The following is a 12817-nucleotide window of genomic DNA, read 5'->3' as shown; positions in this document are numbered from 1 at the left end:
GGCGGTCTCATGAGCTCTATGACGACAACTGGGCCAGGTTGAGTTGAGGAAATTATGGCAACCAACCTCAGTCCAGCCACGTACACACACACACACACAACTTCTGTGCTGGTGACAACCAACCTTTACCATGGAAACTCAGGGCTGTATGTAGTAATGCAGTATATATGTAGCTGTATGGCTTCCTCATCTGGTTTTAGTAGGTAGGGACCAGCCTGCATACCAAATCTTCGGCAAACCCCAGATTCACCTTTTTTCTTGTGGGTTATTGCAGTTCCGCCCTAACCGGGTGGTGCGACCTGACAGCTCTACCTCAAGCTCCACTTCCATGGGCTGAGGGCTAATGAAACCTTTACGTTTTAGTGTTTTAACTGTTTCATGTAGTGAGGGAAATTGGTGAGGCAGTATGGTTATCACCCACCCTCCACTGTAATAGTTCTGATTGACTGTTTAAACACCCATTGACTCTACATGAACCGTTCTCGTCGTTATCTGACCATATCATTTACTTTGAGAACTGGGATTCCCCCTGCTTGGCCATTTGATGTTTATGAGGACTTGAAATTGGGCACCCCCTCTCTTTACAAGGCAGAGGCCAGCTAAGCCTGGAACCAAAGGGCGTCATGTTAAGACCAAGGTGAATTACCAGAGGAATCCCCTTTTTCTCCGAGATGGACTGGCTCATCAAATATGCCTTAAAACTGGAAGAAAAAGTAAACTGAAAATGAAATTATCCCCAACTTCACATATTGTTACAAAACTGACATTATTTCCTCAGAATGCACATCATATCACCTTTGAATTCAAATATATACATCACTTATATACTGGACTGTCACAGACAGAGACAGTAGTATTTCAGAAGCCAGAGTCTCTCATTGTAGATCCTATAAAGCCCAGGATGGTATTTGTATCTAGTGTGGCCATCCCATCCCATCGCAGTAGATTCCCCCCGGCATTGATGTGCTCAGACAGAATGACATTCCTGTCTAAGGCATTGCGGCATGGGCTGCATGTCTGACACTAGATGCTCTTCCCAGTTTCAAACATCTGCTCCCCTCCCCTCTCTCCTCACACACAGACCCTGTCTTCATCCCATTTTCCATATTTAGTGCACCAGAGGCTTCTGGTTAACAGTGTGGACGATATAATGAATAGAGTGCGAGTTGGGACACAGCCTCTGGCTTCCATACGAGCCTGCTTCAGATTAGAACACACATGCTGAACAGCACAGTGGGCGCCCATCTTTGAAGTAGAGAGGTTGACATTGTGGAGGTGCTGTATCTAGCTACAGTACTGTTTTAAGATCAAGATGACTTTGAGGAGAAAGGGAGAGAGCCCACAAGTGTCAAGGAATGATGAAAGAGTTCGAACCACATAGTTTTTTAGGCTACCAATTAGTACCTAATTCCTAAAATAACATTATAACATGCAATTGTCCAAAGTTTGAGTCAGAGAAGGGAGTGCTGCTAACTTTATATAAGTAAATACACACAATTATGACACACGTCTGTAATATTCTGAACTGGGAAAACAGAGGGATCGATGCATACAACTGGTGTTGGTCATGTAAATAGCCTTTCAGCCACATTGGTTTTATTGTCTTGCCAATACAGGCACTCTAAACTGAATTCCTGTTAGTCAACATTAAGACATGGATTACAGACACTGAGCTGAGAGAAAGCAAAGCTTGACACGACCACATCGGTCTTGGGTTTTGGGTGACCAAAGTTTATATTTCCTAAAAGCTTCTTTTTCTTTTCAATCCTTTTATCGAAACATGCAAGTGCATCACTGATTGAGCTCCACCCTTAATTGAGGGAGGACGGCAATCTTTTAGGGCTGTTGACACTTTCACCTTTGAACTCAGAGTCAAAACTTGTGTTTTTTGTAACCTGGAAGAGCAGAGTCACTGTCACTGCTTAAAACGGACTCTACTAGGACTAATGACAACAGCACCAATTGGCAGTGAGGAAAATTAGAATTGGAATCCGAATTTCAGTTTACTTTCTGAATTGAAAGAGAATTGACTTCAACTGTGGCCCCATGTTCCAAACATTTCCTGGCAACAAATTAGCGAACGGCGGCCATAACACTAGTATCTACCTAGCCTTCTGAAGAGTACATAGTTTGCTGGTGAATTCTGTTGGAGACTAGGTTGGTTGGTTGCACAGCATCCGTTAAAAAGCTCATTAAGCCGAGAATGGCTCTTTTTATTCAACGTGTGTATGTTTGACCTGATGTGGTATCATAAGAGAAGCGCTTTTCACAGGCACACTCAAGCTAGCCACCCGCCACTGTCCGTCAGTGTTTAAACACACACGGCTGGGCTGAGGCTCCAAGGAGCATAAAGGGCTCTTTCTTTAACAGACACACAGTGGCCTGAATACAGGGAGGGGAATTCAGTTCAACTACAGCTACACTGTCTGTCTGTCTGTCTGTCACTTGTATTTTCCTTCATATTCACTGCTGAAACATATGTTTTAATATCTATATTTCACTAAAAAGAAAACAGCATTGTTAATATTCTCAATGGCACGATTCAGAAGTGTTTAAAGTGTTCTACGACTCTTCTGGAGATTTCTACAAGGTGAAATGTCTCCATCGATGTCACTGAGTTCATTCTGCCACTGACTACCTTGTAGGTTCATTGTGGTCTACCATGCTAAACACCAGATTGAGCATTTGGTTAAAGCCTACATCCATTTTGAGACAGCACATACAGGCATATAACTATAAGGGGGGAAATATTTGAACTCCCTTATTTGCTCTCCCTGGTGATATTCATATCTAAAGGAGCATTTATTTGAGTAAAAGTTACATTCTATTTCACTTTCAGTGTTGGGTAGGTTACTTTCTAAATGTAATCCGCTACAGTTACTAGTTACCTGTCCAAAATTGTAATCAGTAACGTAATTTAAGGATTATTAAAACTCAGTAAAGTAATCTGATTGGTTTCAGTTACTTTTTGATTTATTTCCCTTTAAGAGGCATTAGAAGAAGACAAAAAGGATCCATCAAACACATTTGGTGTGTCAGCATTAGGTTTCTGAAGTGTGGTTAGAATGCTCAGGTGGAAAACACTGATTACAATATTTTTGCTGGTAATATAACTGATTACTGTTACAGTTTTTGTTGTAATCATGTCATTTATACAGTCTCTTCAAGTGTAACAGGTCATTTATACAGTCTCTTCAAGTGTAACAGGTCATGTATACAGTCTCTTCAAGTGTAACAGGTCATTTATACAGTCTCTTCAAGTGTAACAGGTCATTTATACAGTCTCTTCAAGTGTAACAGGTCATTTATACAGTCTCTTCAAGTGTAACAGGTCATTTATACAGTCTCTTCAAGTTTAACAGGTCATTTATACAGTCTCTTCAAGTGTAACAGGTCATTTATACAGTCTCTTCAAGTGTAACAGGTCATTTATACAGTCTCTTCAAGTGTAACAGGTCATTTATACAGTCTCTTCAAGTGTAACAGGTCATTTATACAGTCTCTTCAAGTGTAACAGGTCATTTATACAGTCTCTTCAAGTGTAACAGGTCATTTATACAGTCTCTTCAAGTGTAACAGGTCATTTATACAGTCTCTTCAAGTGTAACAGGAAACATAAAGCATGTTCGGATCCAAGATATATTGTTTATAAAGTTCTGCAGTGAAAGTCTCTTTATTTAAAGTGTGACCGTTATTATTCTTTTTTTATATATGTGCAGGAACATGTGTGTATATTAATAATACTTCAGAGTAAGGAGACAAAGTCAAATATTTGCTTAAGGGCGTCGGTCTACTCTATTTGTTTAAAGACGGGGATGAAGACCTGAGTAACCATATATCTCCTTGAAAATGTTCCAATGTCTACATTTTGAACATCATTTCGACTGAATCACATAAAAACATACCAGGTGGATCCTAGAATTATGCTTTTTTTCTCTCCTGATTTTTGCAGACAGACAAACAGAGAGAGAGAGATAGACAGACAGACAGACAGACTGAGAGAGAGAGACAGAGAGACAGATAGACAGACAGAGAGAGAGAGACAGATAGACAGGCAGAGAGAGAGAGACAGATAGACAGGCAGACAGACAGTGAGAGAGAAACAGCGAGACAGATAGACAGGCAGACAGACAGTGTTGGCAGGATTCTTATGTATCATTTCCATATACTAATTTTAGCATAATTATACTGTAGTTGTGTCATAAATTGGCAGGCAGTTTGCATGCTAAATCACAAGGCAGACATTATAAACCTGAATTACGTTTTTGTAGTTTTGTTTTTATATATAGAGGACACATCTTTTTTTTCAAGTAGCGGTGCTTAAGATCTTACTGTATGCATGTAAATACAACCAACTCAAAATAAGACAGTATCAAAATACAGCCATCATCAAAACCTCAGATTACAGGGATTACAGGGATCATATAAAGTCTATGCAGTGTTGTGGAGTAACGGATTACATGTAATCTGGATTACATGTAATCCGTTACATGTAAGGGATTACAAAAAACGGTAACTGTAATCCATTACATTACAAGCAAAAATATTGTAATCCAATTACAGATACTTTTGAAAAACTAGATGATTACTTCAAGGATTACTTTTACATTCAGAAAGCATGTTTGCGAAAAAAATCTTTGACACTTTGACATTCAAATCAGCATTGAAAAAAGGCGCACATTTTAATTTGGTCCACCTGAGCGAGTCTGACCATAAATCAGAGACCACTATGATGACACACCAAATGTGTTCGATGGATCGAGGGAAAAGAGCAGAACTACAGTCCAAGCTATGTATTCCAATGGTGCGACTGCTGTCGGCATCCAAAGATTATTCAATTTGAATAAACGCTTGGCGGTAAGGATGACAGCAGTGGTGCAGTCTTATTATTGACATATACGTAGCGCATTGATGTGAATCACACTGCTGCTCTTTCATTTAGTTATTTGCGCCTTACGGTTTGTGGTTGTTGTGGATGGCTGTTCACAAATCTAAATGTATATTTGAACTCAATAATGGTTGAATTCAAGAAGTTTAAGCTGCCTATCAATCTGTCACGTCCTGACCATAGTTCTTATGTGTTTTGCTTGTTTTAGTGTTGGTCAGGACGTGAGCTGGGTGGGCATTCTATGTTGTGTGTCTAGTTTGTCTGTTTCTGTGTTCGGCCTAATATGGTTCTCAATCAGAGGCAGCTGTCAATCGTTGTCCCTGATTGAGAATCATATATAGGTGGCTTGTTTTGTGTTGGGATTTTGTGGGTGGTTGTTTCCTGTCTTTGTGTTTTGTCTGCACCAGAAAGGACTGTATCGGTGTGTTCACGTTTAAGTGTTCACGTTTATTTGTCGTAAATTAAACATGTTGAGCACTGGCTACGCTGCGTGTTGGTCCGATCCCTGCTACATTCTCTCTTTTCGTGAAGAGAGGGAAGGCTCCTGTTACACAATCATTGTTTTTGAAACCAGTGGACAACCTTTGAAAAATGCGCTCCTGCAACAGCTGCATTTATGCGGATCCCAGACTATGGAATAAAAATAGGGCTTTTATTGCTGAATCTAATTCATGCTAATAAAGCAAATACATCCATAGACCTACTGGAGACATGCTCAAACTCACACACTTTTGATAGACTTAGAGGCAGAGGCAATCTGTAGAGGCAATCTGTAGTTGCTACATCCATTTTTGGAATTATAAATGATATATATTAGTGTAAAAATATAATTTCATCGTATTATTGTAGTCGAAAGCGATTGGTTAGAAGAAGCCTACGTAACCAACCTATAAAGTGAAATTTAATATCCATGTATGGCCAGCTATGTAAACGTTTTTTATTTAAATACTGCAATAGATATCGTTCAATTGGTAATATACATTTTTGTCTTCTTCTAACGCCTCTTAAGGGCAAAGTAATCTAAAAGTAACTAAATGTAATCAAATAACGTTACTGAGTTTGGGTAATCCAAAAGTTACGTTACTGATTACAATTTTGGACAGGTAACTATTAACTGTAACAGATTACATTTAGAAAGTAACCTACCCAACCAAGAATCTATGTTTATTTTAATGTGAAATACTGTATACTAATATAATAAAAAGCTGTGTGTCCTTCTATAACCTTGTAATAACATCTTGATAGGTAACAACAACCCCACTAAATGATACAATGTAAACCATTACTATACATACAGGAATTACATACTACCATAGAGGCAATCCCAAAACCATCACAAACTGTAATAGCCTTTTATCCTATGGTATTTTACCTGGTCTAGAGGTCCATAGGGAGATGTTTGGTGTGACAGGGGCAGTAGGTCCCATAGTCAAAGCACTTGAGTAAAAGAAAACAGGGAATCTGTTTAAATCCAAAACTCACATTCCTGTGGAAAAGCTGCTTTGTTTTCTGTGTCATTCATAATATTCAGCCATAAGTAGACAATATGTGACCAACTGGGTCATGAACGCAAAGTCAAATGTATTTGCTTTGTTGATAATCTCCAGTCCAACTAGACTTTAAAAAAATGTGTCATTCACATCCAACATGGTGAATACCCAAAACGTAACCCAATTTCACAACCTTTTACCCAATGCATCAGGTTATTTTCCATATATTTCTTTGTTTTGATATTCCCAAGTAGAGGGGTTGTAGATGGTTTGTAGATGTTCAATAACTGTCAACAACATTTCAACTAACTATCCACTAACCCTAGACCTAAACTTAACCCTTTCCCTAACCCTTATTCTAAACCTAACCATAACCTTAGCAAGCAGTTGCTTATCAACAGATATTTTGTTGATAGTATGACCATCTGTAGAGCATCTATACCGGATTATCCAGATAAAGTGTGACTCCATTATTTCCTTTGTTCTATCTTTAAGAAGGAAACAAGCAACACAGTGCCAGACGTGTCTAATATTGATCTATGAAAGAGTTGGTTATTCTATAAGCCAATGGTAAAATGGTTGATAGCCTTCCATTATTCAATACACCAAACAATCACTTGCATGAATTCTCCAACTGGAGTTGTGCTACCCAGTTCCGTGCTATTGGCTTCATCCGATGATGGCCCCCTATTCCTACATAGAAGCCCATTGGGCTCTGGGCAAAAGTAGTCCACCAAATAGGGAATAGGGGGCCATTTGGGATGCATACATTGTCTCAGGCCTGTGGTCTCCGAACCGTGGAGAAGCATGATGTTCTGGCAGCTCTCCCTGTACTGGCTGGACACCAATCCATCACAAGACCATTACCCAGATCTGTGTCTGTCTGTCTGTGAAGAGGTAGTATCAGTCCATCTGATACTACTTGGCTAGGATATTGGCTAGTCTCAGGATCAACCCAAAGACTGTGTGTCTATGTTCTAATGGCACCGTATTCCTTACGGGCCCTGGTAGAAAGTAGTGCACTATACAGGGGATATGGTGCCATTTAGGATGCAGCTGTGTATCTCAGGATAGACAACACAAGCATGTTGACAGATGTGATCTGGTCTGGGTCCATGTCTTACTGTGTTGAGGCCAGCCAAGAGACAGAGCGTTGTAGTGGGTATACACACACCCTGCTTCCGACTGGCCAGACGTGTTAATAGGCACCTGTCCATGATAGAGTGTGCCTGGTTGCATCAGATCTTATGGAGACAATAGAGAATAGACAATATTGACCAGACAAGACCTAAAAAGTAGCATTCTGTCAGAGGACGTTTCACTTGCTCATCCTGAGACTGTGGCTGTGCGTTTTGGAGGAGTGGGGCTGGAGGTAGGATGTAGGGGCATATGGAGTTGGGCTGGAGTGAGGCTGGGGTAGGGGGTATAAGTTGGGCGGGAGTGAGGCCGGGTTAGGGGGTATAAGTTGGGCTGGAGTGAGGCCGGGTTAGGGGGTATAAGTTGGGCTGGAGTGAGGCCGGGGTAGGGGGTATAAGTTGGGCTGGAGTGAGGCTGGGGTAGGGGGTATAAGTTGGGCTGGAGTGAGGCCGGGGTAGGGCGTATAAGTTGGGCTGGAGTGAGGCCGGGGTAGGGGGTATAAGTTGGGCTGGAGTGAGGCCGGGGTAGGGGGTATAAGTTGGGCTGGAGTGAGGCCGGGGTAGGGGGTATAAGTTGGGCTGGAGTGAGGCTGGGGTAGGGGGTATAAGTTGAGCTGGAGTGAGGCCGGGGTAGGGGGTATAAGTTGGGCTGGAGTGAGGCCGGGGTAGGGGGTATAAGTTGGGCTGGAGTGAGGCCGGGGTAGGGGGTATAAGTTGGGCTGGAGTGAGGCCGGGGTAGGGGGTATAAGTTGGGCTGGAGTGAGACTGGGTGTAGGGGGTATAAGTTGGGCTGGAGTGAGGCCGGGGTAGGGGGTATAAGTTGGGCTGGAGTGAGGCCGGGGTAGGGGGTATAAGTTGGGCTGGAGTGAGGCCGGGGTAGGGGGTATAAGTTGGGCTGGAGTGAGGCTGGGGGTAGAGGGTATAAGTTGGGCTGGAGTGAGGCCGGGGTAGGGGGTATAAGTTGGGCTGGAGTGAGGCCGGGGTAGGGGGTATAAGTTGGGCTGGAGTGAGGCTGGGGGTAGGGGGTATAAGTTGGGCTGGAGTGAGGCCGGGGTAGGGGGTATAAGTTGGGCTGGAGTGAGGCTGGGTGTAGGGGGTATAAGTTGGGCTGGAGTGAGGCCGGGGTAGGGGGTATAAGTTGGACTGGAGTGAGGCCGGGGTAGGGGGTATAAGTTGGGCTGGAGTGAGGCTGGGGTAGGGGGTATAAGTTGGGCTGGAGTGAGGCTGGGGGTAGGGGGTATAAGTTGGGCTGGAGTGAGGCCGGGGTAGGGGGTATAAGTTGGGCTGGAGTGAGGCTGGGGTAGGGGGTATAAGTTGGGCTGGAGTGAGGCCGGGGTAGGGGGTATAAGTTGGGCTAGAGTGAGGCTGGGGGTAGGGGGTATGTAACCTGCCTGTGCCCTTCCTGTGAGGTCATGTGAGCAGCCGGCCAACTGGATCAGATGAAAGGTCTCAGTGGGGGGTGTCAGGTGAGAAGCAGCCCTATCTGACAGCTCTCTCTCTCTTTCTCCCTCTCTGTCTCTCTCTCTCTCTTTCTCCCTCTCTGTCTCTCTCTCTTTCTTTCTCCCTCCCTCTCTGTCTCACTCTCTCTCTTTCTCCCTCTCTGTCTCTCTCTCTCTCTCTCTCTTTCTCCCTCTGTCTCTCTCTGTCTCTCTCTCTCTTCCTTTTATTCACTCGCTCTCTCTTTCTCTCTCTCACTCACTAGCTCTCCCCCCCCCCCCCTCTCTCTCTGTCTCTCTCCCTCTCTCTCTCCCTTGCTCTCTCGATGTTTCTGTCTCTCTCTTTCTACCTCTCCCTCAGTCAGCTATAATTGACCAGCCCTGTAGGATTTCTGGAACTCTCCTGAGAAGAGACAAGTCAGATATTTCTGGAGAATATGATTCAGTCTGTCAGGGTTTTACATGGAGAAGAAGAGTGAAACGAATCAATGACATGCATTGCTCATGCATGATGTGATGCTTAAATCCACAGAAAATATGTAATAATATACTAAAGTGAGGTGGCAACCGGTGGGTTGCTTGTATCAAATCCTGTGGCAGCCCCCCACACCTCTCCAAAAAAACGGTATATGTAAGTGTATATACATGTGTGTCTTTCTGAGGGGCTGGGTTAATAAAGTGATCTCAATCTTCAAATATGACTTTGTTTGCTCTAATAAACTAATATTGTCTCCTATGTGAACACAACCAACACTAACTGCAGCAGGTGACCAGAGCAGAACAATATTATATTTGGGACAGGGCAGACAGTCCACAAGACACTGTCCAACACTGAGAATTGCTCACATGCCTAATTCTCTCTCACCCCAATGGCATTCCGTTAATTCCCGGGACATTTCCAGAAAGTCGAAGCCGTTTTTTTTATCTTACTATTTATTTAAAAAATATATATACGTGGACGAGCGCTCAGGGAAGAATTCACATTAGCTTTGCAAAACTGATGGGTGGATCCCAATGAGAATTTCTAGCCCCGTGATTTGCTAATCGGGGGCTTTTCCCCTTGTCATTTCGCTGTAACCGTGGGTTTGGTTTGTGGTGCTTGCCCAGCCCTCCTGTCGGTGTCGCTCCTAGGGTATCAAGTGCTCTCTGGGAGTTTTGATTAAAGCCCAAATACCTTCAGTCAGAAGGCTGGGCACTGGAAAAGAAGACCGTATAGGGGCCTGGAGTGGCTGAGAGAAGAAGCTAAACACTTACTTATGGCTGTTTAGTGTAATTATCCATCACATTTGGGATTGTGGAAGGGAAGTCTTTTAAAATCAGTTGAAGTCGCCCAAGTTTTGTTCACTTTTTTGGGCGCCGACCATGGAGATGCAAAGGTGGTCCACAAGGTGGAAAACGAAAAGGTGGATTATGGATTCCACTGTAACCGCATTCATCACTTTAACCCTGGTTCTTCAGGCTACACATGTCAGAGCAGGTAAGAATACTTTTTAGGATCCCAAAAAAATGTGTGTAAAAGTACTAGAGACTAGGGACTGTCATTCAACCGCGGCAGAAAACTTGGGTCTGTTCGGGAAAACATGATGGAGAGATCAGGGAAGAAAAAAGGGTCGGGTTTTGGCAACTGTATTTTCAATGAGCAACGCAACTAGATGTGAGAGGAAAGGTAGGAACGAGATATATGATTCCTATATGATTCAGTCAAGCGGTCTGTGGATGTATGGACCAATTAACTCAAGGCAAGTTACAATTGCACCAAAGTGCCCCTCGTCACAAAGTAAAGCGAATCACATATTTTATTGAAAATTTAAGTTCAAAGATATATACCCAAATATACGTTGCATACTATTGACATTGGTTCCAAATAGATGTAGGTATCACTATGTCAAGTGTTTCAATGGGTTATGACGATTTTTTTAATTTTACATTTATTGAAATGCATTGTAACTAATATACCCTCTACTTATTTTTCCACAACATTTTTATGCATGATTAAATAGCCTTTTATATCCACCATAAAGTTTAAATAGTTACCTCAATTATGCACAATGTTTATTTGGTGCACATGCTTTTCTTTCCTGGCAACTTTACTTCGCTTAGTTTCGTTGTGAAGGAGCCGTTAAAGAATTTGTCTAGCACCCCATTTAGAGACAGCTTTAGCGATCTATGCTGAAAAAAACCTCGTTCGAATTAGTGGTCCGTTAGGTGTGTGTGGAATTCCGCACGGCTTGAGATTGCAGCCTCACAGTTTGTTAAATAAATTTGGCAGCCAGAGGAGAGGTGTCTGTCAATTTTATTCATGGCTCCGGGGCACGGGAAATTTCAAGACCTGCGTCCGGAGTAGGCTATCTGAATCTCTCTAAAGGACCCGGTATCATTTAATATAGTCCTTATTAGTTATTGTCAGTGGTCACATTGCTGTTTTATAATACATTAAAACAGTAATGGTCCATTTAGATCCGTTATACTGCGCACATTATAGCCTAGGTATGGAATTCTATTTCATCTGGGCCCATTTTTTCAACAATTATCTATGTGGATTTCGCTTATCATATAGGATTAAATGTAGAAAGAGTTAATAGAATGGATGAATCATTGACTTGAATGGGGACCCCCATTCTATTCATTATATTTCGATACATTTAATCCTACCTGATAGGCGAAATCCAGATTCATAACTTTTGAAAAACTGGGCCCTGATTGCCATACATTTTACCAGACACTCCTCGACTTACAGGAGCAATTAGGGTTAAGTGCCTTGCTCAAGAGCACATCAACATATTTTTCACCTAGTTGGCTTGGGGATTCAAACCAGCAATCTTTTGGTTACTGGCCCAACCGCTACGCTACCTGCCTCTCTTGTCCCCCTGTAGCCTAGACAATGCATCTATTTCTGAAAGTGTGGTCATTGCAAGCTGGAATCAATTTTTAACAATGAAATGATATTAAATATTGGCATGGATTGATCAGTGACATTGGGGAGTTAGTTGTGCAGTGTGGCAGACCCTTCAGACTTATCCACTGGGGAAGGGTGTGTCAAGGCTACATTTGCATTAGTAATAAGGAGATTGTTCATTATTTAACTAGACTTTATTTATTCGCATTTTTACCTGGCACTGCAATTTCCTGGTATTATTTCGGGTCATGGTGTATGGCGGCCCAGGAGCGGACTGGCCAAGTGGTATTTCAAATACCAGATGGGCTGGTCCATTTTTAGCCTAGTGGGCCGGCCTGTCTAACTTCAGATTTTTGCGCAGAATTATCATTATCTGGCTAATAATGGGAGCCTCGAGGAAAAAAATGTGTGTGCCTGAAATGCCTGAGCCCATTTTTGGTCCCAGTCTGCCCCTGTACTGTCCATCCGTGGACATTTCTGATAGATTCTGAGTGGTCAAGCAGCACATCACTGACTTGCCAAAAGGAGGACCCTTTCTCCACACTGCCCTAGTCCGCACTGAAGACCAGCAAGAGACTGGAGGGGCTTGTGCAACTTCGTGCCCAACTTTCCCCCCTGAATTTTGCACTTGCATGTTTGGTTTGGGGAGACAAGGCCGTGTTGTCTGAGTTCGGGGCGGTGCACACTCCCTCCATGGTGGGAATGTTTCCAGTCTAAGTGCTGTGCAGTTATTTGATGATGGTTCTCGTTGCACTTCCCTATTATTTTAGAGGCTTCAAAGGGCCGACCAATAGTATATAGGCCAGCAGCATACAGTCCAGTCTTACTCCCATAATGGGGGGTGAGTGAGTCACTGACTCTAGGTCTTCAACATCACAGACCTTCATAATTAAACTACTTCTCTAGGATACATGCGTCTTTCTTTTACTTAGGCTACACATTTTATTATAGCGTTATGCTATTGTAGATAT

General features: G+C 42.7%; 1 protein-coding gene across 5 annotated transcripts in view; it reads left to right on the top strand.

The window, feature by feature from the left end:
• Window positions 1-10055: 10055 nt before the first annotated feature.
• Window positions 10056-12817, top strand: part of col11a1a (collagen, type XI, alpha 1a) — a 91065-nt gene continuing 88303 nt past the window's right edge. For 3 of the 5 annotated variants that reach the window (XM_055881448.1, XM_055881447.1, XM_055881446.1), the window contains exon 1: window positions 10057-10427. In XM_055881448.1, coding sequence (XP_055737423.1) covers window positions 10313-10427 — 115 coding nt within the window. In that variant the 5' untranslated portion in view covers window positions 10057-10312. Of the gene's footprint in view, window positions 10428-12817 lie in introns of all 5 variants that reach the window. The other 2 variants (XM_055881445.1, XM_055881444.1) reach the window with 1 other exon arrangement.

The sequence above is a fragment of the Salvelinus fontinalis genome, chromosome 25, assembly GCF_029448725.1.
Source record: "Salvelinus fontinalis isolate EN_2023a chromosome 25, ASM2944872v1, whole genome shotgun sequence".
NCBI classification, from domain to species: Eukaryota; Metazoa; Chordata; class Actinopteri; order Salmoniformes; family Salmonidae; genus Salvelinus; species Salvelinus fontinalis.
This window is presented reverse-complemented; position numbering and strand designations above follow the sequence as displayed.